The sequence below is a fragment of the Anser anser genome (assembly GCF_964211835.1).
Source record: "Anser anser genome assembly, chromosome: 8".
NCBI lineage: Eukaryota > Metazoa > Chordata > Aves > Anseriformes > Anatidae > Anser > Anser anser.
This window is the reverse complement of record NC_139728.1, coordinates 31,431,438-31,458,581: the sequence shown is the minus strand read 5'-3', so window position 1 is coordinate 31,458,581 and position 27,144 is coordinate 31,431,438. Positions and strand designations below refer to the sequence as shown.

Genomic DNA, 27,144 nt, shown 5'->3' with positions numbered 1-27,144 from the left:
GTGCTGCCACACCGATGTCGGCAGGTGCCGAAGCCTTATTTCCTCCTCCTCCTCCTCCCCAGCTCTGCCTGGAGGTGCCCTCGCTCCCTGACCACTTTTGGTGCCGCAAGCTGGACGAAGAGCACGGGCGCCCAGGAGGGCGCTCAGTCCATCCCCGCAGAGCTCAGCTCTCGGGCCGCTTGCCCTTTGCTCCCCCCGGAGTCACTGGTGGAGCACACAGCGTGCCTGCAGCCCGGCACACCGCCCCTACGAGCACCGCTCCGCACCGCTCCGCGCCGGGATCGGGCTGCGGAGCGGCGCGGGGCGGGAGAAGGGGGCGTGGCCTGATCGAGGGGGCGTGGCCTGATCGAGGGGGCGTGGCCTGATCGAGGGGGCGTGGCCTGATCGAGGGGGCGTGGCCTGATCGCGGAGGGAGGCGGGGCTGCCCGTCTCTCTCGCGGTGCCCGCCAGTCTCGCCCCGCGCCGCGCCTCTCGCGGGAAGCGCCGGCCAAGATGGCGGCGGCGCCGGGCCGTTGAGTGGGCCCCGGCGGCGGGCGGGCGGTGCCGGGCCGAGGGGCGGTGCCGGCTGCTCGGCGCCGCGGGCTGCTGGCGGCGGGGTGATGCCGACGGGCCGGGGCTCGGCGCCGCCGCGGCTGTGAGCGGCTCCGTCCGGCGGCGGCGGCGGCGGCGGCTCTCCCGCGGCCGGCCATGACCGGCGAGAAGCTGCGCTCGGTGCGCCGCGAGCACCGGCCCTGCAAGGACGGCGGCGGCCTGCTGGGGCCCGGCGACGAGGAGGCGGCGGCGGCGCCCGGCGGGGGCTTCACGGCGGGCCGCGGCAAGGGCGGCCGGGCCGGGGGGGGGCGCCGCGCCTCGGGCCCCCAGGCGCTGAAGGCGCCGCCGGCGGGCGGGGGGGGCGGCCCGGCCGCCGAGCCCGGCAGGGGCCCCGCGCACTTCCCGGTGCACGAGTGCGTCTTCAAGGGCGACGTGCGGCGCCTCTCGGCCCTCATCCGCACGCAGGGCATCGGCCAGAAGGACAGCCACGGTGAGTGCCGCTCCGCGCGGCATGGCCGCCGCCGGGCTGCCGCTCGGCCGGGGGGCGCCCGCCTCAGCGCCCGGCCCCGGCCCCGGCCCCGGCCCGCCCGCAGTGCGGGGAGGTGGCGGGGGGGGGCTGTAACGGGGCCTCCCGCAGGGCACCGCGACCCTGCCCCGCCTGGCCGGGGCTTCTCGGGGCTCTGTCGGCACCCGCGAGCCCCTCGCTGCTGCTGGCGTCCTCCTGGAAGAGCTTCCTCGTACCAGGCCTTGCTTCGTGTCCAAAGGTGCATCGTTGAAAAAAGTATTTATTTCTTTAAGTTTTGTCCACTTTTGGAGTTGACGATGTATGGGGGTCGCTTAGGAGCGGCTCCTTTGGCTGCAGGTGGGGTTATCTTTAGCTTTCCCCCCAGGCTTAAAAAAAAACCAAACAAACTGACAACCTAATTCTTCGCTTCTGGGACTTGAAATTTTGTCACCTGCTCCCCTGCAGGCTCGCTTTGGACAGAGAAGCAACAGCAGAAGTATCAGCCTCGTGTTACTTTAAAACGTGTAAATATTCAAAACCTGGCTATTTTAAAATAGTATGTTTGATTTGGGGAATATTTTACACGGTTAGAAAACAAATTTCCCCGTCGAGTCAGCTTGCATTCCACGGTTAGTTTTCATCTGTGCGTTTCCTGTCTGTTTGGGGAGTAACGTGACACGTTTCTGCTGGAGAGTGGGAGCTGCGCCGGATGTGGGCTCTGCACGAGTTGTGATTACAGGGTAGAGTTACGCTCTTCTTCTGGCTGGGAGATAAACGTCCCCTTTGTTTTGCTTAATTGTATTACATAAAGTAAAATCACGTATTAAGATAGGGCAATCTTCAGAATTGGTACAATCAGCAGAATAAATAATTAGCAATGAAAAGCAATCTCCGTGATGATACCAGGCACTCCGCAACAAGCGAATGCACGCTGGTGTAACTTGCAGCTCAGTTTTCTCAGTCGAGGTGGGGAGGAGTATTTCTTACAACTGTCATAACATTTTTCTAAGTGGTTTGCTATAAATATAGCTACAGATATATTTATCCTGCCATCTTCATTCCAAGCGTTGCAGCAAAGGCTAGGAGAATGAAAGCAACAGACTCGGAAAGAAATTTTGTCACTGTATGCCTTCCGCTGACTTCTCCCCTGCATCTCTTTTCATTCCTCATTGAATAGCTCATCGCTGTGAGCTTAGTGTCTGCACTTTGAGGGCACTTCCTGACACACCTTTGCTGCACTATCATCTTCAGCGTGTCACAAACATCAATACCGGCTTTTTATATACATATATAAATATACACGTGTCTGTATATCTACATACCTATACAAATCCTTTTCAAATGAACGTCTTTCTGCTTTCTCGCTGCTGATTACAGTAGGAGCGCTGTAGATTTATCTCTTGGTCTTTCTCCTGGCTTTTACTTTCAGTGTTTCTTTGCTCTTAGATTTCAAAAAACGAAACCAAAAAAAAGAAACAACCAACAAACAAAAATCAAAACCAAACCCTTGATGTGATGTTCCAAAGGCCTGATGAACGTTTCCTTGTTATTATTTTCTTTCTGCCTGAATCCACCCGTCTCTTGTTTACGTGTTTGAGTTGTGAGTTACCTGGGCAGATAGCTTCAGCTTACGGTTACACTCAGAAGCAAGCCAGAAGAGTCCTAGTGCGTGATAAGGAAGTGATGGAGGGGAGGAAGAACTTCTAGTAACAATTGTTGTTTATAGTTCGGTTCCATTTTTAGTGTGTGGTTAAGGGCAGAGAAGCCAAGTCCTGGAGAATGTTAAACTCAGGGTGTTTGGGTAAAACAAACACTGGCTGTGTGTTGTAAACGGAGCGCAGCCTGCCTAGCTCTCTGAGTTAACCTCAAAAAAAGCATCACCTGTCCATACGGCCAGTGTCGTTATTCCTGAAGAGGGTTTCTTTGGGGAAACTTGTAGGTGTATGCTTTAGGTTACTTTTATTTTTGCTAGAATGCACATTTAAAAGCTTCAACATAGATTTAAAATAAAAACGTTGTTTTTGGAATAGACAAATCTTGCTGAGTTACCACAGAAAAACACTCGTCCTCCTCGCAGGCGTGCCAGATGTCTCTACGTGCGTGCGCGCAGAACTTCTGACCTCCCGTTAGGACAGCGCTGGGCTCTGTGTGTTTGCGCAAACAACTTTTATTTGCATGCCCTGGCTGCAGGCGTGCGGGGTTTCGGGCCCTGTTGCACCGCTGCAGTCCCAGAATAAGGCCCCGTGGGCGACACGGCCTGAACTCGGGCAGGGAGCGTCCGTGCGGATTTCCCCAAGCTGTCGGTGTTGAGGAAACTTTCAGTAGATGGCAGGGGTAAGCGAGGCTTGTTGAGGTGGTGGATCAGGCTGCTGCCAGAAGAGAAACTACAGGAGATGAATGCGATCGCAGCTGTTCAGGTATCTGCACGTTGGTGTTGTAGCGTCTAGAAATGATCGCATCAAACAAATAATGATTAAATTGCATTCAAGTCATCAAAAGAAGGGCGCTGTAAATAATCACAGCTGAACCGTGCGGGTCAGCAGCGGCGCTGTGAGGCTGCACCCCCTCTCCCTACGGGTGGCAGCCCCATGTGCAGCCCTCGTCCTGGCGGTCCTGGCGCTGCCGCCGCGGCTCGTCCCGGAGCCTGACACCCAAGCTGCTCGGGCGTCCTCGCGGCTGGAAGGAGCGAAGCTGCCCTCTCCCAGCCTCCCGCCTGGCCTGCCAGGGGGGCTTAGCTGTGCCGGGTAGGGAAAATGGGTTAGCGTGAAAAGTTGTGCGCTTCCCGTCAGATTAGTTGTGACCAGAATTAGTCCGTGTGCTCCGGGTGGGGGCCGTCCTAGAGGAGCCTCAGCTCCCCGGTCAGTTGCTGTGATGAGGTGACGGGACGTGTTTCGTGTCCGGGTGGCGGAGCTGGAGGCTGCAGCACGGTCGGATTGCAGTTCAGTTCTGAATTCCGTACTTTTTGGCACGATGAAGATTGCAGAATCAAAGCAAAGCCCGTGCTGGAAGAGCTCTCTGGAGGTACCCTCGTCCAGCATCCTGCTCAAAGCAGAGAGAGCAGCCAAATCAGATCAGGCAGCTTAGAGCCTTGTCCGGAGGAGTTTTGAAACGATGTACGTTGTTGCCCAACTGCATTTCCTGTTTATCAGCTGAGAGGTTTGCCAGTTCTCAGTGTAGCTGTCAGAGGCCCGGTTAGCTTTCGTTTTGTTGTTTCTTCCCAGAGTGCCAGGCCGTTGTACGGACGGGGGCCGCCTGCCTCCTAGTATGCAGCGTCCTTTGTTAAGTAAACGTAAAGCATGGTTCTTACACTAAGTAACGAATGGAAGAGAGAACATAGATACACACTTCTCCCGGTGAAGTGCTGACAAGGTGAGGAAAGCTTTTTCCCCGGACTTGTGTAACTTGAGTTCTCTGAGCGTGTCGTCGGGCTCCTTCTCAGGCTCGTTGCTCAGGAGCGTCCTTTCCATCCCTTAACCAAGCCTGGGTGCATCCAGGATTCAGGATTATGGCTTTGGCTCGCAGTTGTTACAAAATCTATTAATAGAAAATTTGAGGTTAGCCTAGTTAGGGTGTGCTCAGTGGGCTGGGAGGTAGCTGTCTGAGAGCCTTAGTGACCCGCAGGAATAATTTGTTTTGTGTGCTGAGTAGCTGATCGAAAACCGCTTGTAAACTCTGCCTTTGCCTGCTTGCCTATCTTGATGGGAGATTTGGTGATACTGCAGTACGTTGGTAATCACCGTGCGTAGCAGCCCATGAATGTTTTGGATCACATCTGTTGGGTGTGCAGGGCATCATCCCTGGTGTGCAGCGAGTGCTTATTGCTAACGCGATGCTGTGAAATACCCCTAAAATCAAGCGCACGTGTTGGAATTGCCAGTACGTTTCGTTAGCTTTGCTAGAAAATGTTTGAGCATACAGAGTAACACAGTTAAATGGAAGGATTTTACAGCCTTAAGTTACAAAAATAAAATGCTCTAGAATTCTGTTAGCAGTGTTAATCCAGCAAAACAACTCCCTGTCCCTTACTGTGCGTGTTTAAGAACAGAAGTACAAAACGTGTCGCATGTGTAGCCAGTCAAGCAGTCCTGCTTATAATACCTGCTAATAATCTTGGAAGCTTTCTTTGGAAACGTGGCACTAAACTATCCAAAAGGTCAATGTGCTTTTTTTTTAGTGAAGTTACCATTATTTTTCAACCTGTCCATTTGCTTTTTTAGAAGAAAATTGTATACCAAGTCTTTGAAAAATTCATAAAATATGCTCTTAAACTTTAATCAGTATCATATCTTTGAGTAGCTTTTACCCTAGATATGTCATTCTTTATAAAATACCATACTTGTCAGGCCATGGTAAGTGAGAGGTTTGGGTTATCGCTTTCTTGAAGATGTAATTGTACCGCTTTGGCTGGAGCGAGTTTCAAGATGTAATTAAAAAGCTCTGTTGACCCAAGAAATGTTCCAGCTGTATTTATTTTAACAAATATAATCAAAAGACTGTACATAGGACTTGCTTAAAAATGCAACTGCTCTGGTGTATGTTGGTGTGCTCCTTCGCTAGGTCGTGTACCTGAAGTTTCTTAATACATACTAAGTTGTGTATGCAACTCTACTGGGAGTTGCAATGGTTTCTGTTATGTTGAATCTAATATCTTTTTTTTTCCACTTTATTTTAGGAAACACTCCTCTGCATCTTGCTGTGATGTTGGGGCATAAAGGTTGGTAAAAACATCAATTTTGTTGCTCTTAAATTATCCTGAAGGCTTAGGGGCAAGAGTAAAGATTTTTTTTTTCATTTTTCCTGAATGCAGTCTTGTGTTTCAAACTACTTCAAAGCAGAGGTTTTCCAAAAAAGAAGTAGTCATGCAGATTTGGAAGAGAGAAGTCTGAGAAGTTAGGGCTGTTGGTCAGGCCAAAACCAAGGAACGAGGTAGGCAATGGGCTAGGTTGGAAGGACGGAATACCGGGGAGGGAGTTGTAATAGTTGGGCTCCTCCTTGAGCCTAGAACAAGAGCAGTGAGTGGGTCCAGCTTCTGTCTTGTTACAGAGTTAGGAGGAAACTCGGAAGAGCATAGAAGATTGTGAAACAAGAAACACCTCTAAGCAATGGAGCCAAGCATATGCGTGCCCGTTTCGTCTTTGGTGTCCAGACAGTTAAAGTGGGGGGAGACTTGGTCCAGGCAGATCTCTATTTTAATGTGCCATTAATGCATGGTGCCAAAAGCTTATTAATTCCCCTTTGTGTGGTGGTGCCCTTTATCCTCTTCAACACTTCTCTGGTTAAGTGTCACTGTGGCTGTTACTAATCTGCTCACTGGAGGTCTTGAACCACCCTCTTCAGCTTTTTCCCAGTTACAAATAAAAATATTTCCTAGAGTAAGTCAGTCAGTGTGAGCGAAAATCGCTTCCCTGTCTTTCATATACTCCTTCATTCACTTGATTCAGATTTCCGACCCACTGCCTAGCTGTTCCTTGTGTTTCAAGACTGACTGCCCTGCGCAGGGCCCAGCACGAGGCTACAGGACCATGGAGCCTGTTGGTCCGTGATGGCTGTCATCTTTGTAGATATCCTTTGGGAATTTTTTACAGCAGGTTTTCAAGGCATGGGATTTCTATTTCTAATAGAAAATGTTGAAGTAGGCATGTTTTAAGACTGGAGAAGGAACTTGGAATATAATTGTTCAGTCTCCATGACAGAAAAAAAATTGTTTCAGTAGTGAAAAAGAAGAATGCCTTGGTTTTGGTAAGCCACGGGAGTCCTGCACTTGGCATGTGCTATGGCTCCGCAGCAGAGCTATTGTCAGCTACAATGGTATCATACCACACCAACAAGTACGAACGATTTTGAACAAAGACCTTTCTTCCAATAACACTGATATGGAAGAATTTATCACCTTTAATTCAGTACAGTTGAATTCTAAGTCTCTTTTGAACTTGAGTTATTTTACCTTCCATCTAGCCCTCTCTGTTCAGTGCTGACAAACCCCCAGCACAGTATGGCAAGGAGAGGCAGTTCTTCCTGTCGCTCCTTTTCTCATCGGCTGCGTATTTGAGATTTCAGTTTGCAGTTCCCCTCTTGGCTCCTTTGTCAGTTGTCCCACGTGTGAAACCCTAAACCACTTAGGATGTGTACGGTAAGCCTTTATGTAGCTTGACTGGAGCAGGAATATTTGCGTGTGATGTCAAGAACAGCACCTGGGTTTGCTGCTTTGACTTTGACTCCTGCTTAGTCTTTGATCCACCACGAAGCCCAGGTCCTTTACTGCCGTGGTAGTCTGTCTCGTTGATCCTGAAGGTCAGTTTTCTGTCTTTCTGGGCTGATGCACGTAGACTGTTCAGCCCTACACAGCAGCATTATAGCCGGACTTTTGTGAATTCCAGGGTGAATTTACATCCCGTGTGTCTATCTGAAAATGTGATCTGGCTAGCGAAGCCTATCTGCCTGTTCAGCGTACAGAGCTGTTATTGATAGGCACTATCTAAGCAACTACAAAAACACCACTCTGTGTTTGTGGGCAGAGTAGTTAGGGCTTTTGTTTATTTACCACAAAGATGGTGGACTCACCAGTGAAGTATCTCTTCCTCTCCGCGCGCTGTGCTTGCCAGTGACTCACGGTGGTTGTATCTTGCATGGCTGGTAGGGTTTCCTGTAACACCTGCGGGTGAAGAATCCAGGAAGTCCCTCTATTCGTGACTGCCCTATTCATAACGAGACGGCTTGTTCGGCCCACAGCTCCAGGCTGATCCTGCTGTGTCACTCGCAGATGGGTCAGGTTGGTTTTAATGAGATGCGCTGAGGAAACGTTCCATAGTTAGAAACCGAAGAACCACTTAAAATGAGGGCAGCTTATTCAGAACATGGACACACTGAAAGCTTCCTCCCCTTCTTAGTTTTAGGGGCCGCTCCTGATTCCTTCACCAGCTTTTACCCTCAGGGAAGGGAACGCAGGCTGAGCTGTGGCTACGCTAGGAACTTGTGTGATATTTATGGGACGTTAACGTTGCTCTGACAGCACAGCACGTGCGTGCCAGGCATCGGGGGGCACTGATGCATGCTCTTACTGAGGCTTTGACAAAAAGCGTAGTGCACAGTAGTACCAGCTCCGTGCTGGGGGAGCGCGAGCCTGCAGGTGGTGTGCTGTGTTATCAGGGCTCCGTTATCCACAGCGTTAGTCCTGGCATAACCATCGCTTGTACAGCGTGTCATGCACGTACTCTGAGGCTTTCCGAGGTCAAAGTGTGCTTGTTTGCCTCCTGTAGATGCCATGTTGCCACAAGATGTTGTAGCACGTAGGGATCCGTTGCTATGACAGGTTTTTCTCTTCCTCCTGTATGCACAGGGTTCTCAAGACTTAGTAAAAACTCTGTGCCCTCATGTGGATTTCTAGGAAATGAGTTCAACACTGACCTTTGGGCAAAGGGGGTGAGATAAGGAGAGGGGAGCCTGCGCGCAGCTGCCGCATGTGGAAGGGCATGAAACTTCTAATAAATATATAGCTTTGTGCATTATTGGAGAGAGGTGACGTCAGTTTTAAAATATCTGTTATATAGAGGGAGGATGTACACACACTTATGAAAATACCTCTTTATAAAAAGCAAAATATAAGAAGCAGAAGGAAAATTCTTCCAGTGGTGATGTAATTGGTCATTGATTACCAATTATGCTTTTAGTGCTCATATTTAATAGGAAAATACTATAAGTACTTACATAAATGTTTTTAAAAATGGGTTTATAGTTTGTGTTCAGAATTTGGATGTGTGTGTTGATAAAGCGTTTAATATATTGAATATCTACTGTTTTTTTATGTTACTGTTTCCATGAATGATATTGATGGATCCGTTATGTTTACTGTAAATAATTATTACTGCTTTGTTACAGAATGTGCCCACTTGCTTTTAGCCCATAATGCTCCAGTAAAGGTGAAAAATGCTCAGGGATGGAGCCCTCTTGCAGAAGCCATCAGCTACGGAGACAGACAAATGAGTAAGAACCTCTGAACCTCTGCTTCCCATTTAATCAGAAACGGAAACCTCATTCAGGATAGGAAAACAAAGGTTTTCAAGCTATTTTTTTATATAATACCCACACTTAAGTTCTCTGGAGATTTTATCCTAATCAGATCAACTTTTTTTAATATTTAAATACGATATGACAAGCTTGACACATGCCCATTTCCTTACCTTGATAGGAAAGAAATTGCATTAGGATACATAATGTTGAGCAGAGTTAAGATTTTGCTTAAAGTCATTGTAGAAGTTATAAACTAGCATTCTGTATTTAAATTAGGAGTTACGGTGTCAGAATGGATTTCAGCTATATGAGATTGTTTAATAGAAGCTAGTCTGTGCATAGTAGCCATATGGATGATATTTGATATAACAGTTGGCAATGGGATGCTGCTTTTATGTTGTATCTCAGCAGGTCAATAGACAAATACGGTGACTGAAGTGAATTACTTCAGATATGAAGTAGTAAAAAGTAAATTATTCTACTTTTGCTCGCTAGTGGGTGTAATAGTATTTATTTTTACCATGTCTTCCAGCAGAAAACTTGCTGTTCTACTTCACAGGATATTAATGCACTAGTGTGTATTACACTAACAACATTCTGCATATAGTCTCCTCACTCCTGAAGAATTTTCTCTATCTGTAGGCTCATGTTCAGTAATATACATGTTTACTAAAATGTGTATAAACTTGTGTAAAAAGCCTTCCTGACATGATTGAATGTCATAATATAAACAGTTCGAGGCTTTTCTTCCTGTTGTGATCATAGTGGGTTATGTATAATTACTTTATATAACTGTTTTTATATTTATAAACTATAATTACTTTATATAACTATAAATCTAATGAAATGCTACCTTGGCATTGATTTTTTTCTAAATATGTTGAATGCCAACCCTAACCTGCAGTTAACAACCAAATAGCATACCTTTTCCTTATCGTTAATTTCTGTTTAGTTACAGCACTCCTAAGGAAGCTGAAACAGCAGTCCAGGGAAAGTGTTGAAGAAAAGCGACCTCGGTTATTAAAAGCCCTGAAGGAGGTAAGTAAGTTCAAGGCAGTTATGCTGACAAAAGCGTGGTAGAAAATAGTGGCTCATGTCCATTTAGTAAGGATGTGCTAGCAAACTACAAAAAGACTTTTTACGTGCTTGTGCAAATCTAGTTGCTCTTAATAGTAATCTGAACTTACAATGTCCATTTTAAAAGGTCACAGAATTGTGTGTGTTTTTAAGATACTTCCTCCTCAAATTCTAAGAATTCAACCATTTTTGTGTAAGACCTATTAGTCATCTTTGCAGTCTAAAAGTTAAAGAAATCTGCACTTTTCATTTGACTTTTAAGGCTTCCTTAAACCCAAAAAAAGGAAAGTTTTTTTTTCAGTCTAGTTCTTCATCTGCATGCAGCAGCCAGTTTTTCTCAATCACAGTAAAACATTCCTGACTTTAGAGAAACTAAGAAGAAAAGGTCAGATTCCTCAGTTTCAACATTTTACTGCTACCAGTAGTGTGCTAGAACTGTGATTATAAAACACGGGTGTTTATTTCCCTCTGTGTGGAGTGAGCTTCTGCATAGTCAGATGGTAAAAACGAGTGGGTTTGCAGAAAGCAAACCAGTTATCTTAATTAAACGACATATCAGAAAACTGAGCTAAACTCTGTCAGTAGTGCACTCTTTGAATATGCTCTGCCCATGTTCCTATGTTTTTCATTGATCCAAGGGAGGAAAAAAAACTATCTAGAAGTAAAAAAAATTGAGTTGTGTGACAGCAAGCAGACAGCTTTACTAAAACAGCTCTGCTGTTCCTTGCTCCTACTAGTGCAAGACCTGTCTTAAAGTTGCATGTTTTCGTAGTGGAGTGGAAAAATATGACTACCTCAGTCTATTGGCAACATTGCTGATTTTTTTAAATCATGTCAATCCTTGCTTTGCTTTTGCATTTGGATATAGCTTGAAGAAATCGACTGGTGCGTTTATGGTATTGTGTATTTCCAGAAGATAGTATGAAATGTGTATATGTGGATACTGGTAGCTGAAACTTGACTCATTAATTTAAGCTATAACATATAATTCCCTGTGACTGGATGTGGTCAATCAAAGCAAACAGTGGTCTTTAGTTTTTTTAATGGATATTTACCATTAGTCTTTTCAAATCCACAGCTTAATAGCTGTATTAATTTTTTCAACAAAAAAAATCATTAAAAATGCTAGCTTAAATGAATTACATAACTTTATCATTGTTGATTCTACTGTAGTTAAAGCTTCAGAAACGTTTAATTTCAGTATTGACTCAACTACTTGCATCAGAGGGTAAAAAAAGGATTCTTTGTTTGGCAGAGCACAATTCTGCCTCTAACTTCCAACAAATTTTACACTTCTCATTTAGACTAAAATGTTTGTTAATGTATTCTTTTCCTCTCAGCTAGGTGACTTCTATCTAGAGCTTCACTGGGATTTTCAAAGTTGGGGTAAGTGGTTGCACATTCGTTTTCATAGGGAGATAACCTAGTCAGTCTTCAACACACTAATTCTTTCAAGCTGAATTTTTTTCTGATTTGTATTTTTGAAAATTCATGATCCCGTTGAATAACTGGACTGGTGGCATTTAATTCCTTGAATTTCAGTCTGTACTCTGAATGCCCGACTTCCAGTTCATTGCAGCTATGTGGTACAATGTTCGAGCCTTAATCTTAGTTTCTTTGTGTGGCAGTATAACATTTAGCATTTCTCAACTTCTTCATCCTCCTATCAGAAGAATAAAAATTTAAATAAATTAGCAAGAATGTGTTAATGGTCACCATGTCTGAATAACTTAAAAATATGTTGGTGATATCATCTGCTACTGGTGGAAATTTAAGTTAGTAATTTTATATATCTACGTATAAGCATAGTTGAAGTACTTGATACTATAAAGTAAATGGTGCTTTTTAAAATAAGGACAGCTTGCATCTCATATATGCATCTCAGAATACTGGACTGACTCTCAGTTCCTCCGGTTGTTTAATGTTTACTTGTAATTTTAAAGCAAAGCGCATTGGATTTTTCTTCTTGTGTGTATTGCGATTTAATTGTAGCTGGGCTTTCAGCTGGTATAATAAAATATTTAAGTAAAATATCAAATCATCAAATTAAAATTTCAATCAGCTACAAGACAAATTTTTTATAATCTATAAATGGTTTAGCTCAGTTAAAACAAGGATATTTAAAGATCTATCCCAATGCTGAAGGTACTCTGTACAATTATGTATCAGTCTTACAGTTATTGATTAGAAAAACATGTTGTTGGTCAATTGTACTTGTATAGAGATTGTGATGGAAAATGGGTATGTTGTATTTCTGTATTACAATGCGTAGAAATTCAAGGTGAGGTATAGTTTTAATAGAAATATCTTGCAGAGGAACCTCAATGTTCTAATTGTATAATCTTTGTCCCTACTTGCAGTGCCTTTACTTTCCCGAATTCTGCCTTCTGATGCTTGTAAAATACACAAACAAGGTATAAATATCAGGTAAGTACTGATTTGTGGCTTGTGATACCTAAGTCACAAATATTTGTATGTTAGTGAAAATGCTGGGTTCCAGTGTGGTATGAAAGAAATCACCAAGGAATCTGCAGATGCTTGTGAAACACTGTTGTGTTGGTACGTAGGTGTTCAGAGGCAGGAAGTGGTTTGAACTACAGTCGTCTTTTCCACTATCAATTTGATGTTAGCTCTAATTCCTGAGTCACTTAACATAAAGCAAAAACAGTTGAGCTGCGTAAGGCTGTATCTACCAGACATGACACTGAAAAAAGGAATTTGGTATTTGTAATATATAAAAAAAAAAATCCAGTAAGTGAACTTCTAGTATTTTGTGGAGAAATATTGCTGTTCCAGGCTATGGAGTAAGAAAAGTCGTATAGTTTCTCTTTTTAAAATGCTCAGTGAGAAAGATTCACAAAATCCTGGACTTTTTCTCGGCTGCTCAACTGGTTTAAATTGTGTTTTCAGACTCAATTGTCTTTTCAGTTTAGGTTCCTAAACTTTAACAGGGAAAAAAAAGTTATGATTCAGAAGGTTATATCTATAGAAAGTTATTTTCATATTAAAGCTTTTAGCATAGGTATATGGAATGACTTTGTAGGTCAGATTTGAGTCTGAGAGCATTTTTTTCCTTCTTTCTCTGCTCTGCTTGTATAGCTGGGAGTTATGAGACTGGCTCTCAAAGGAAATAGATACAGATTCTTTCTTGAATTCAGAGGCCAATATATGATGAGCATTAAGCAATCACCCCTTAAAGCTGAAGTGGTTACTAAATTCAGGTTCTTTAACCATCTGTTTCGGAGGAGTAAATATTCTAGCAATAATGCATATGAGTTGCTAGAGAGATCTTTTTCCTTGGCTCCGTCTCTGAATTATTCAGGTCAGCAGAAGTCTTTCTTTTGTGTTGGGGAGAGAAAAAAATAGCAACAGTAACTAGAATATATCAAATGAAAATTCAGTCTGTTTTTTAGTCCTCTCTCTAAGATGGGTCGCATCCTGGTATTGCTGCTCCTTGTGGAATAGGATGCTTACCTCATGGAGTAGTTGCATTTCTCAATGCACACGCTGGCTACGTAATTTGTCACTTCCTCATTCTGTCAGCTTTGAAATAAAGATGAACTTTTCTTTATAAAACACTGTATTTTAAATTATATTATGTACAATATGAAGGGTGCTCTAGCACCCAGGGCAGGTTAGTCTGGAACCAGCTGATGCCTCCACTTTTTCTCCCAAATGTAGTGAGATGTTCCAGGTGGTGCTTCACCTGGGTACGTGGGGTGGTCCCTGCTGGCAGGCAGGTGCTTGTTGGCCTGTCTGCATTGTGAGGAGGTCGTTCCTGGTCTGAGGGTCTGCAGCAGCTCATGCTCTCTGCCGCCTCTCCTTCGTGTGTTTTTTGGCCACCACGGTCACTGGCTGCATGCTGGCGAGATGTTGGCATGTGATGAAAGATGGAACTTATTCTATGAAGCTAGTGTAAAAATAGCTTGAAATGTATTTTTGATGGTAGACGTTGTAATGTGAAACCTATTAAGTGGTTTTACTAATTTTCTATTTCTACATTCAGGCTTAATTTATGGAATATTTTGAGAAGACTTAGGTCTTAATGTGTTTGGTTGTGACAAAAAAAAAGTTTCTGCTTGAAAACAGAAAGTACCAGCCTATTTGAGTATTTACGGGTAACTTCTTTTAAAATATTGGTGTATTTTCACAGGCTGGACACAACTCTCATAGACTTTACAGACATGAAGTGCCAACGAGGGGATTTAAGCTTCATTTTTAATGGTGATGCAGCACCCTCTGAATCTTTTGTAGTTTTAGACAATGAACAAAAAGTTTACCAGCGAATACATCACGAGGTGAGTATCCATGTGAACGCAGGGTGTGAAGTAACTCCAGCTTTTGCTGCCCATCAGAAGTCTGACTGAATTTACTAAACAAAGTGTGCCTCTCAAAAAGACCCAAACTACAAAGTAATACAAACCAAGTATTTTTTTTGTTCAGCTGATGTAACTAAAACTCTGTTGGTGACGTAAAATTGTCTTATGAAGAACTGTGTTTGGATACAGACTTCTAAATGGGGAAAAAACCTAGAGTATGAAATCCTGTTAGAAAAGACTGTTTCATTCTGAGTAGGTAAACAGGCTTTCAAGTTTGAAGCATGACGCTTCATCTTTCCAGTGGGCTTACTTTGAGTGTCCTCGGGTAGGTTTTCAAGCTTGCTTGCTGCTGCTTTGCACCCGTTCAGTCACTCTGTGGCCAATGTAGCTGTAAACAGTGCAAGGGTATGACTCATTGGTCCCCTAGTATTTATTTGAGTTTATAATTATAGCTTCACCCACCAATCACTTAAGCATGGATTTTTGCTTATGCAAAGGGTGTGGCTGGTGAGCTTCAGGGTAAGTCACACTTAAATATTAATGCAGATAAAATGTCCGAGATGAAACTGTTTTGTTAACCAGCTCAGCTTCTGTAAAACAGGCTGAAAATTCAGGAAATGCTGATTCTGGGAAAGGTTCCAAAAGAATAGGTGCATTGATCTTAGGTTTTAAGAAGTAATAATTTATCATCGGTTCTTTGCTGTATTTGGAAATTTTCCTTCTAGGAATCGGAGATGGAAACAGAGGAAGAGGTTGACATTCTGATGAGCAGTGATATTTACTCAGCAACATTATCAACCAAATCAATTACCTTCACGCGTGCCCAAACAGGATGGCTTTTTCGAGAAGACAAAACAGTAAGCTAAAAGAAGATTTCACAGTCTGGCATTGCCAGGGACAAAGTTCAGAAAGTCTTATGGCAACGTGATTGGGGAAAAAAGAAGTGAAAGAATAAGACATTTGAGGGGTGGGGTGGGGTGGTGATGTTTTCCCTGCCCTCACTACTGTCCCTACTTTGACCACGTAGTGTATCTGAAGGACTCCCTCCTTAAGAAAATGGTAGCCTGGAAGCAGATAACTGTAGCTGGTGTGTGTGGGGGGGAAACAGACTGTACAGAAAATAACTTTATTCTGTGATTATATAGTCTGTGCAAATTCATGCCAGCATTTATGGTAAGGATTCTCCTATATGCTCCTGTGTCTGTGAAACACAGGAAGATGCAAGCATTCTGGGTGCAGTTTCCTTTGCACATTCCTTCCAGTTTTTGTCATGCTGTTTGAGGTACAAATTCTTAGCTGTGAAAACATTGAAACAGCCACCTTCAGAGCTTCTGTAAGTAGGAAATTGCTTTCCGGTGACTAGCTCTGAAAGGTTTTGTTCTCACCTGGATGTCAAGTTGTGCCATGCATAGAAAGTTTTCTGCTGAGCTAGTGTTTCGGAACTTTTTCCTTTCATGAAATAAGAAATCCATATTTTACACATGTAAAAAAAAAAAAACACAACCAACCAAAACAAACAAAAAAAAACCAATGCATGTAAACTATAATATAATTTGTCACTGAAGGAATTTTTAGTCAGATTTCCCTTGGCCACTCTCAGATTCTTAAACAATCTCTTCTCATTTAGTTTCCATTGATACAAAATATTTCTTTCTGATGGAACTCTTGTGTTTGTGCTGTATGTATGGTATTGGGAGTGTACAATGATAGCTCACGTGGTTGGTTGTGTAAATTGAAATTACAACATTTCAATCCTGTAGTCGTCATACTGTAATGTAATTATGTGTATATACAGGAATTTAAATGTTTTTATTTTATCTTCTGCAGTTAATTCACATCTAATTCCTTTCTTATAGGAAAGAGTAGGAAACTTTTTGGCAGACTTCTACCTGGTTAATGGACTTGTATTAGAATCAAGAAAAAGAAGAGAACATCTCAGTGAAGAGGATATTCTTCGAAATAAAGCTATCATGGAGAGCCTGAGTAAAGGTGGCAACTTAATGGAACAAAATTTTGAGGTATACTTATGTCATTCTTCACACTGATTTTTTTGCAGAAGGGAATAAACTTTCACACTAATAATTTATGGATGTTTTTGTTCTATTACGACTATTTTAAAGTAATAAATATGACCTATAAGTGTAATTGTAGTCATTAGTTTAATTATCCTGATTAGTGCACACATTGAGAAATTTCTTTGATTATATATTGAGTATTTCAGTCATAATTAGTATCTTAATAAAAGATGTTTTTAGCTTTGGCAAATCACTAAGTTCTTTACACCAAATGTTTGTTGTTTAGAATGCCCTTCTGGTTCTCTTTTTCAATCATGTTTTCCTTTAGCTTCATTAAAGTGGACTAAGCCTGTTATTATCACCATGAAATCAAGAGCTATTCAGAATGAGCCAGACATCATCTGGGAGCGTGCATACAGCCTTTTAAAAAGGATTAATTTATTTCTGTATTAGTTTGTGGTTTGTTACTTGTCATTCAGGCTCTTGAATTAACTGATTAACCAAAGCATTAAAACAGCCAGCTTTTGTGTAAATTGCTGTTTGAGGCGTAATATCTAAATGCAGCCTATGAAAGGAAGAGTAGGGGATGGAAAAGCCATGTGAAGTATCAGCTGCAAACCTAGTGCATCTGTTGAATAGCAAAATTCTAAGAGAATACATGGAAAGATAAACAGCTATGACCTGTTTCTCTGAACAGCCTGTCAGACGGCAGTCACTTACTCCACCATCACCCAATACAATTACATGGGAAGAGTACATATCTGCTGAAAATGGAAAGTAAGTGATTTTGTTTCATTGGCATTAACTTCCATAGACACCGTTAGGTTGCTGGTACTTTTTTTCACTGTCCTGTGGTTTGTGGGTGCTTTTGGTTTTAGTTTTCAAGGGACAGAGGAATCTTGCTGTTGATTGCTTCGATGTTTAACGTGTGTCTGTGGATTGAAGAAACTGGCTGGCAAGCTGATACCTGTACACACAATCAGTTGACGATAAAGATACTGTTTGGTCATGTGCCTGGTACCTATGGCTTGAAATTTAAACATTTTGAAAATATGTGCATCTTAGCTGGCATTTTTTTTAAAGGAAGATTCTTCTGTCAATTTCATTGCTGTAATTTGCTGATCTCTTCATGTGATAGTAATAAATACTCCAATTCACTGTGTTTAAAATTCACGGTGTTTAAAATTTAATGAGCCTAGTAGCAATGTCAGTGTGCGAAAACACACTTCTTCTGGAGTACAATGGCATACAGAACTCCTTGTATTAGTGAGGTTTTTTCAAGATGCTCTCCTCTAGGCATGTATTTAGGTAGTGAGCAGTTATATTTTAAATTCATTTACAGTACCTTCATTTGTAAAAGATCCAAGCAGTTGAGGTTTTTTTTCAAGAGTTGAATGTTATCCAGCTGTTCAATGTAGAAGGGCCCACAAGTAAATAAGCCCTTTTTTTTCCCCCACAGATACCATAGGTTATGCTACAGGCAGATGTAACAAGGGAAGATGATGATATTACAGTTCAGGCTTATTAAAAATGCACATGTATTTTTTCACTTTCATTTTTGTATTTAAAATAGAATAAATATTCAAGCATAATAAATAGGTTATGCTTGATCCACATAGAAGAATGTGTCTATTTTGATAAGAGCAGCATTTAATAGTCTGATAACCTAAAGGGTGCTCAATGGAAATGTGAGGTTCTAGCTAATAGAAATCGGATGACAGTAACGTCTGTTACCTTGTGTCTGTTCTTCTATTTCTGGCTTTGTCCTGCTTTCCATTATTGTCTTCTAGTGACAATAACTTTTCTGCTTTCTCTGAGATTGTGAAGAGACTATGAAACAAACTTAACACTTAAACTTTGCTACTTTGTTCACATACAGACTATTTTGGTTAACTTCTGCAACTAACTGGTGAATGTATTTCTAGGTAATTGCCGTTCTATAGCAATTATTAATATAAGGCTCATGTGCAGTTATTTGAAGACTCTTGTCTTTTCCCTAACTGTTTGTCTTGTCTCCAGGTTTAGCAGAACTCATAGGAATCTAAATTGAGGTGGCTACCAACTGATGTTTTTTTCTATGTACAGCTTCTGTTTTGAAGTATTTGCTTTAATTTTGGGATTCTTTACTGGCTTTTCAAAACTGAGTCTTGATTCCTTCCTTTGAAACTGAGGTTCCACTGAGAGGGAAAAAATGACTTTGTCCTTCTCCCCATTGCAGGGCTCCTCATCTGGGTAGAGAGCTGGTCTGCAAAGAAAGCAAGAAGACCTTTAAAGCCACAATAGCTATGAGCCAGGAATTTCCCTTAGGAATTGAATCGTAAGTCAAAATTACTGACCATAAATATTACTTACCTGTAGGAAATATGTTAATGCAGAATGCTTTGTATCTTCAGGTTAGGGACTTCGGTGGTTTAAAAACCATGAATGAAGTCATGTTGTTAAGCAAGCAAACTGTTAAAGTTACAGACCTCACTGCTGGCTTGCCTGTTCTCGGAAGAACTAAGCACTTACCTGGTGAGACCAGGGGCTTGGTGAGGTTTGTTGTGAACTTGTCGCAATGCTCATGTGCCTGATTCTACAGAATACTAAGCCACTTGTGCCCATAACAAGTATTAGCACAAAGTTATATCCTCTAGGTTGATACGGAACCATGTCAGCTTCCATATGTCTCTAAAGAAGAGGGTGTGGTACTAAGTGCTTCAGTTTCTGGTGTAAAATGAGGGCAAGAAACAAATGTCTTGATGTTTGTATGCAGATGATAATACAGTATGGATCATTAAGAACTGAATGTGACGATGGTAGCGAAGCTATACATACGCACAGTCGGCATGATGTAGCTTTTCAAATCCTCTTTATCACCTTTTATTACTTCTTAAAATCTTGTATCATCTTCAGGCCAACTTCCTCTATTTTTAACAGGTTAATCTGTATGTTCGCAGTACCTTGCTCTTCGGGTTATTTTTGTCTTTTCCAGAGGGGAAAGCTTGTGAAACAATTGGTAATGAAATCTTTTCTCCTTTCCAGATTATTGAATGTTTTAGAAGTAATTGCACCCTTCAAGCACTTTAACAAACTTAGAGAATTTGTTCAAATGAAGCTTCCACCAGGCTTTCCTGTAAAATTAGGTAAGGCTACTCTAACAATTCTTGTTTATTTTTCCAAAATGTGTGTGTTTATTCTATACAGCGTGTCCAAAAATTCTGTTGAGTTTCAGCAAAGAACTTTTACATAAGTGTGTTGCTGTAGATTTCAGGGGAACGTAGTTACAGTACTGCAATGTTTGGTTTGAAAAAAAATCTGCAGCTCAAAGGAGATTATAGCCCTAGCCAGGAAGAGACCTCTGTAATTTACATTTTCCTAATGCTAGGGTCTTGTTCTAAGAATAATACAGATAAACTGAAGTGTCCTTGCCTTAAAGCATCATCTTAGTCACGAGTTAAGTACTTTGTAGCATTTTTGTATTGCTTTTTTCTCAAAGATTATTGGTGACATATTATTCAATTACAAATAAATAGAAATGAAAACATTACCCTTGCTACCAAATAGAAATGTATGAAACAATTTATTCGTGGGTATTGATTATCACAGCACAAACTGTCAAAGAGTAATAGTATGTCTTCTAAATGTTAGAGGATTTCTTGCATACCAGTAAGCTGTTTAAGCTTGGACATTCTGAACAGACTGTATTCTGCCTCCTATCACACTTGCACAGTTCTGTTTGTGGATTGAGGCTTGGATTTTTGCTTGATTTACTAAGTTATTTCATGGATAAGCCCATTTTAATGAGGATAATTCTGAAGCGTTCAACCTCAATTTAATGTTTGCTTTAAAATATAATCCTTTTTCAATTTAAAATACTTCTGACTTAAAGTGGGTTTGCTTAACTAAAGCCTCTGTGTATGTCCTGATTTTGGCTGGGATAGAGTTAATTTTCTTCCTAGTAGCTGGCGTGGTGCCGTGGTTTGGATTTAGGATGAGAGCAGTGCTGATAACACAGCCCTGGCATAGTTGTTGCTGAGAGGTGCTTACACTAGGTCAGTGACTTTACAGCTCGTCCTGCCAGTGAGCAGGCCGGGGGTGCACAAGGAGCTGGGAGGGGACAGGGCCAGGACAGCTGTCCCCACCTGGCCAGAGGGATGTCCCATCCCAAATGGCCTCATGGGGAACAATAAACAGGGGGCTTGGCTGGGGCGGGTCGGGGGGTGCTGCTCGGGGCTGGGCTGGGCATTAGGCAGCAGGTGCTGAGCAGTTGCATTGTGCATCACTTGCTTATTTGCTTTGTTACTAGTTTTTATTTCCTTTTTTTTCTTTCTTATTAAACTGTCCTTATCTCGACCAATGAGTTCTTGCAAAGTTCTTTCAATTCCCCTCTCCCGCGCGCCCAGTCTCACTGTGGGGGGAGTGAAAGACTGCGTGGTGTTCAGCAGTCTTACAGGCTGAACCACAACAGTAGGGGAAGGTTTCCCTGGATATCAGTCTGCATGAAGAAAGGGAAGTCATTGACTTTATTATGTTAATATTTTTGGAATGGTGTACTGAATTGGATATTGTTTCCCTGCTCAGGGTATCTGAGCATTTTCTGAAGTAACTTTAAAGAGCCTCCTTTTTTTTAAGGAGTTTTGAGTTGCCATCTTGTGAAATAATAAACAAGCTTCTACATATTAAGCAAGTCTGAAGTTACAAATCCTTAAATAATGGTTGGCAATTATTGGTAAGCGTGTGTATCTCTGATTTTTTCCCTGTGTTTGTTTCCTATCTAGATATTCCTGTATTTCCCACCATCACAGCCACTGTGACTTTTCAGGAGTTCCGTTACGATGAATTTGATGAATCCATCTTCACTATTCCTGATGATTACAAGGAGGACCCCAGCCGTTTTCCTGATCTCTAATTAAACTGGAAGGTTAATGGTGAATAACAAAATAATAATACCAGCGTACCACAGTGAAAGCAAAATGGATGCAAATAGCCCACAGGTATAGATAAAGGAGTGGGTCATAAAGGAAGGGATAAACTTAATCCAGAAGAAAAGGGAACGTGCATCAAATGACTGATGTACTGATACTCACTCTAACGGGCATCTAATCTAGTTCCTGATTTACAGCAAGTCTCCTGCTGTGTTGTTCACACTTTTATACATCCAGTACTGCAAGCGTGGTAGTCTGACACCTCAATGACCCTGAGAATACTTAACAGCTGTGAGGACTATCATTCGTTTTTAAATTTTTTTACATTTCTTGGTGATACAAAAAGCACTCTTGGACCATTAGCATAAAAGTGGAAATGTCTTAGCTGGATATTAGTCCTTTAAAACATCCCACCATATTTTAAGATGACCGTATTACATTCTTTCAAGCTTTGTTTTTGAGAATTGTAAACTATGTATCATTATGTATAGTTCAGTAATTTGAATGTTAGTTGAATGCATATTAGGAGGAATGTGTTTTCTGTAGTTGAATGAACCAAATGGTAACCATTAAACAATTGCATTTTCTATTGCAATACACTTCAGAAATAGCATTCACTCTGCAGGGAATAAGGTACCTCCTCTAGCACCTTAGTGCAATCCATTGTGGTGCTATCCATGTCTCTGAACCATTAATTTCTTCACTGAGCTCTTCGTTAATCTTGCTTTCATTGGCCCTGCACATAACTTCTCTTCAAACTGGCTCGGAAAGGCCTCTGTGTCCATGATGCGTGTTGATTAGCATGCTCGGAAGTTCATTAGCTAGAAGTCGCCACTCTTCTTCATCTGTCATGTTCACTTAGGAGACTTGCTCCGTAACGGTTGAACATCAACTAGGTTATCTCGTATTTGTATTTAGCAGCCGCTGGGAAACATGGGGTGCTTATAAAGAGTTCCTAGAACAATAAGCTCAAGCATCAAGTCTTTGTATGAGGAGAAAGGTTTTCTTGAAGTTAGTTCAATTGTAGTGCACATTGAATAGGGCTCACCTTAGAGGATTTTATTTGCAAATGCTTAGAATGTTTCCAAATCATTTTTTTCCCCTTATTATTTTTAATAGGTAGGGGTTTCAGTACTCTGGCTTCTTGAGCTGCTTCTTGAGCTTATTCCAAGTGGTTCCAGTCTCCTAATTTGACAAAAATCCAGCTTTTTGGTTTGTTAGAAAGAATTTGTGCAAAAGGCTAATGGTGCTATTTGTTTGTATTAAGAAATTTAGATTAAAGTGCTGTGGTGTAATTGTACAAAAATGTAAATATTTTCAAAATTATATTCTTTGTGCACTGTAGTTAAAACTTTTTCTGGAAATAATAGAGTTAAGTATCAAAATTTATTATGAAGAGTACCATCAATGCTTAGTAAAGGTAACCAACCTAACTAACCACGCGGATGATACGTGGAGATAGCTTATCACAAGGCAATAAAAGCTGACTTGTCAGGCACATTGATAGAATGTGGAAATGTGTCTGAAGGAGAAATTATTTCAAAACTTCTGGAATCTATCTGTATAAAACCCAAAGAGGCTGCTCTAGAGAAATACAGTATCCACTCTATAAATAGAGTCCTGATGAATCACTATCAGCAAAGTAAAGATGAGGTGAAAATAGGAAACTGAGGTTGATCTTTGTCCAGCATCACTTTAAACCTGCACATTAGGTGGGTGAGTAGTGCTTACTTTGCAGACTGTGACTGATACACTGGAGTTACTAATTCAAAATCAAATAAAACAAATAGGGAAAAAAGGAAGGGAAGTGTAAAATTCTTGTAATTATGTTTGAGTACTGTATCAATAGCAGATGTTGAACATTTGGTAGGAATGATAGGACTTGTTCTTCCAAGTTGTTATGAATTCCTAAAGTGTTTTACATCTATGGTATAAATCGACACCCACCTCGAGTTCTTGCTTAGAACCAGCTGAGATGCTTACCACAAGAGACCCAGATTGAATGTATGTAGAGGCTGAATTATCCAGTCGGTGCTGGAGGTCAGGATTAAACGTTAATGGGGCCAAATGCCGAATACTCCCGTTGCCCTCTGTTACAAATACCTACTGCAGAGAAGAATGTTTGGGGCAGTGCTGCTGGATCAGGTTTTGTGGCAGGCACAAAACTGAGGAGAGTACGGGTGCCATAAAGTTGCTTGGAAACTTCAGCAGATGCAGAAGGATTTTTCTTCATAAAGTGAATGTTAAAAATCTTTATTTTTATTTTTTTCTCCTCAGTATTACAGGGAAAGGAAGAACCATGTGTTTTGTTATTTTGTGTTTTCGGTTATTCCAAAATATCACAGAGCTTGCTCACATAGGAAGGAGCCTACGTAGCTGGGGCTATGTATTTTAGGCAACGTAGCAACTGCAATGGACTGGGTTCTAGATTTTAAACAAAAAACAAGCAAAAAAAAAACCCACTAACAACAGTTATCACCTTTTGAGTGTAGCCTTATGTGAAATAGAGGGTTCTGTATATCTCCATCTGCCTGTAGAAGAGACTCTTCGCTTCTGGTGGCAAGTGAGGTATGGCTTGAAGCCCACTACAGTTTGTGGAAATGTGGTCAGTGATTTCCATGGACTCTGGAGATTTTTTTTTTTAAATCTTCATGACTACACAATGACTAACTTTGATACATTTTAAGATTTGCAGAAACTTTTTATAGTGGATTGCTATATTAAGGCTTGCTTTAATTTGGAGCGTCAGCAGAGAAGAATGGACACAGGTTTTGTTGACTGTAGTCTTTTTGCATTGTTATAGTGAACATACTACTGCTTTTCTTCTTACTCCGAAGCTGAATGATCTGACTCCATCAGATTGTCCTTTCCAGTTCAGTGACTGTTTTGTAGATTCCTGTGACAGCCTCATTAAGTAAGAATTGGTGAACTGTTTCTCGGTACATTTCCTTCCAACTTCTGGTGATGTGTTTTCTGTCTGAAACATTCCTAGTGATGAGTTTTAAAACACTGTTAAAAACGTACGGACACTTTGGGCATGGTTTGCTGATCAATACACTGAAAGCTGTAGGAGTCTTCGTTAGCGAGAGGAACGTGTCTTGCGTTAGGCTGAGCCTGTGCTGGGGAGCCGCGTGCTGGCCCACCGGCAGCACCCCGGGGCTGTGAGCTGCTGTGCTCCCCGGCAGCGCAGCTGTGCTGGCGCGGTTCTCCAGTGGTGGCTGTGTCCACAGCGGTATAAATGTTTTATCCAATATCAGTTGTTTTGCTTGCAAGGTTGTGTTTTTTTTTATTGTACTGACACACTGCGTATTTGTCAGTACGGAGCCATCCACGCAGAAGCTTTGTCGGTGCTGTTGGTGGGTGAAGTGTTTCTCGTCTAGATGTAGCCTCGGCCCCAGCTGTGCTGTGGGCGTTGGTGTCCGTTACCACTTAGATCTCCTCTTCGGGTATCTTTTGGAAAACTTACCTTTTTTAGCAGGATTGATCTAGCGGAACTTAATTTGTTTTTTTCCCTTCATCTTTTCCTTAAGACCACGTTAGGTATTAAGGAAGGTTTGTCCCTTTCCAATGAACACATATCCACAGAGGTTGTCTCGTTCTTGCTGCGTAGCAAGAAGCCCAGCAGCTCCCACGTTTTTAATGCCACCTGAGCATGTGTGGGGGCTTCCACTGCAACACAAGTCCATGCAATGTGGCTCTCTGGGTAACAAAAACGCATTTCTGGACCTACTAGTGGAGTTGTGTGGTATCACTTGTGATGCACGCAGCTGGGCTGGGAGAGGGAGCTTTCACAGCCTGTGCAAGAACCATGGTGTTAAGATGCTTGCTGGCACCGTGGGGCTCCTGGAGGTGAAGCTCATGGTGCAGGAGCAATGCCCAGAGGGGAGATCTCTGGGTACCAGGGCTGTGAAAGAGACAACCTCAGCGCAGAGTTTGGGTGGTGTTTCTCTCTGATCTCACCACATAATTTTTTCAGATTGATGAGAGATTTTTTTTATGAAAAAGTCTTAAAAGACAGCCACTAATTTTGGTAAACTGAAATAAGAAATTGTTGCAAATAAATTCTAGGGGTTGTTTCTTAACCAAACTGTTTTACTGGTCTTCCAAAACATTGCTTTAATTTGTGTCAAAGGGAATGCGTTTTCTTCTTCCTTTCAAGGAGCTGCTGTTCCAGTCACTGTACTCACTTTACTGCAATTCTTGATTTATGTATTCAAATGATTTGTTTTAAAAAAAAAACTCTGGATATATTTGTGCTGGAAACCCACATTGTTGATATTCAAAGCAACTGTCCATTTTTAAATGTATTTGTTCTCAATTTTTAATTCATGCAAGGATAACTGCATTATTTAATCTGTATTAACAAATTTCCTGTAATGCTGCAGTTTCACATTTATTTTCCTTACAGTTTGTAACTATCATGGAAACAATGTCACTTTTTTTGCATTTTACTAGTTTTTTGGTCCATGTTTTTAACTTACCTTCACTAATAGTAATTTTTTGGTTGTATCATTTGTTAGAATAAAGACCAAAATATGCTGTTTGATTCTGAAATTGTTCAACATGTGAAAATCAAGTTCAATGCTCCCTCCATGTGGTACTCTTGAGAGTATAGAGGTGTACATCTCTGAGCAGGGATTTGATTTGAGGAGAAGAGTTCACACTGCTGCATTCTGCAAGGGCATTTTATTGGTCAGTTTTTAAATAAAAGTCTCAATTTTCAGCCTAGCACTGTTTTTTACCCTTTGTGAAGCTCTGAAATATTACGGGACTGTCTAGTACGCTATGGGATTGCAGTAGGGGTAGATCATGAACCACAGCTTCCACCATACCTAGACCTGAAGGAAAAAAGGACACCTTTTAAGTTTAACTGTGTTCAATAATGACATTAGTTTTATCTCTTAAATCCAGACTTATACAGAGGAAAATGTGAAAACTGGTCATAATAGTAGTCTCAGAACAACTGTGGACAATGACCTCTTAACAGTCATTTGGAAGAGGAAAGTAGAACTAACATTTAAAGAGCTACAAAGTTAATTAAAACTTGAAAAGCTTCACCTCAAGGCAGAGGCGATCTCAGTAATAATCAATTATCAATCCAAAGTTAAATTACTGAAAATAAAGACCTTGAGTCAGCGCTCTGTAAGAGCTGGTGTACATGTACATGGGCACAGCCTGTGCGAGCCCTGCAGGAGGAAGGCAGCGCTCAGCTCTGCACCAGTACTGAAGGAGAACACCGACCTGGTAGGGGCTGTTTCCTAAAGCACCCAGCAGCCTGCCTGCCACCGCCCCTTGCTATCAGCTCCCAGGCTGTAACAGCCAGCCGAGACACGCTGTCACACTGAAAGGCAGTGAAATGGGCACAATTAGCAAATGTAGACATAGAAATCAATGAGAAAGCACACTCATGTTTCTCCAGTCTATACATTTAGGCTTGGGCAGCCTGAGGTACACAGTTAATGCACAACAGACTTCGTTACTAAAATAAACTACCAATCGTTTAACTTAATTAAATGTAGCACTGTGTATGTCAGCCCTGGATTTACCACCTTTAGCTCAATACCCTGGTAAGGATCTGACTTAGCCCTTTCATTACAGCATGTTAATGACTTTCACAACAACGAGGTCTAAGGATCAAGGAGGTTTACTTTATTACTATAAATTGTTTTATGTTCTTATACTTCACATATAAATACCTTGACAACTAAAAAGGCACATCTATGAAGACATCATGCACCTTGTCCGTGTCTATATTTTGTTACAAGAACTATCCGGTTCTCTCC

General features: G+C 41.8%; 1 protein-coding gene across 1 annotated transcript; it reads left to right on the top strand.

The window, feature by feature from the left end:
• Positions 1–471: 471 nt before the first annotated feature.
• Positions 472–23,148, top strand: ANKRD13C (ankyrin repeat domain 13C). Its single transcript, XM_083846834.1, has 13 exons — positions 472–1,021; positions 5,709–5,750; positions 8,912–9,016; positions 9,996–10,081; positions 11,461–11,506; positions 12,481–12,547; positions 14,274–14,418; positions 15,165–15,296; positions 16,296–16,457; positions 17,152–17,231; positions 18,673–18,771; positions 19,479–19,579; positions 21,215–23,148. Exons 1-13 carry the CDS (start codon positions 688–690, stop codon positions 21,343–21,345), a joined length of 1,530 nt encoding a protein of 509 aa, XP_083702960.1. The 5' UTR covers positions 472–687; the 3' UTR covers positions 21,346–23,148.
• Positions 23,149–27,144: the final 3,996 nt, after the last annotated feature.

What these genes read in the sequence shown, in the direction of transcription:
- ANKRD13C (XM_083846834.1), top strand. Translation starts at nt 688, where the DNA reads ATGACCGGCGAGAAGCTGCGCTCGGTGCGCCGCGAGCACCGGCCCTGC. An exon ending in TGTGATGTTGGGGCATAAAG is followed by an intron (nt 5,751 to 8,911) that starts GTTGGTAAAAAC and finishes GCTTTGTTACAG; the next exon opens with AATGTGCCCACTTGCTTTTA. An exon ending in AAACAAGGTATAAATATCAG is followed by an intron (nt 12,548 to 14,273) that starts GTAAGTACTGAT and finishes GTATTTTCACAG; the next exon opens with GCTGGACACAACTCTCATAG.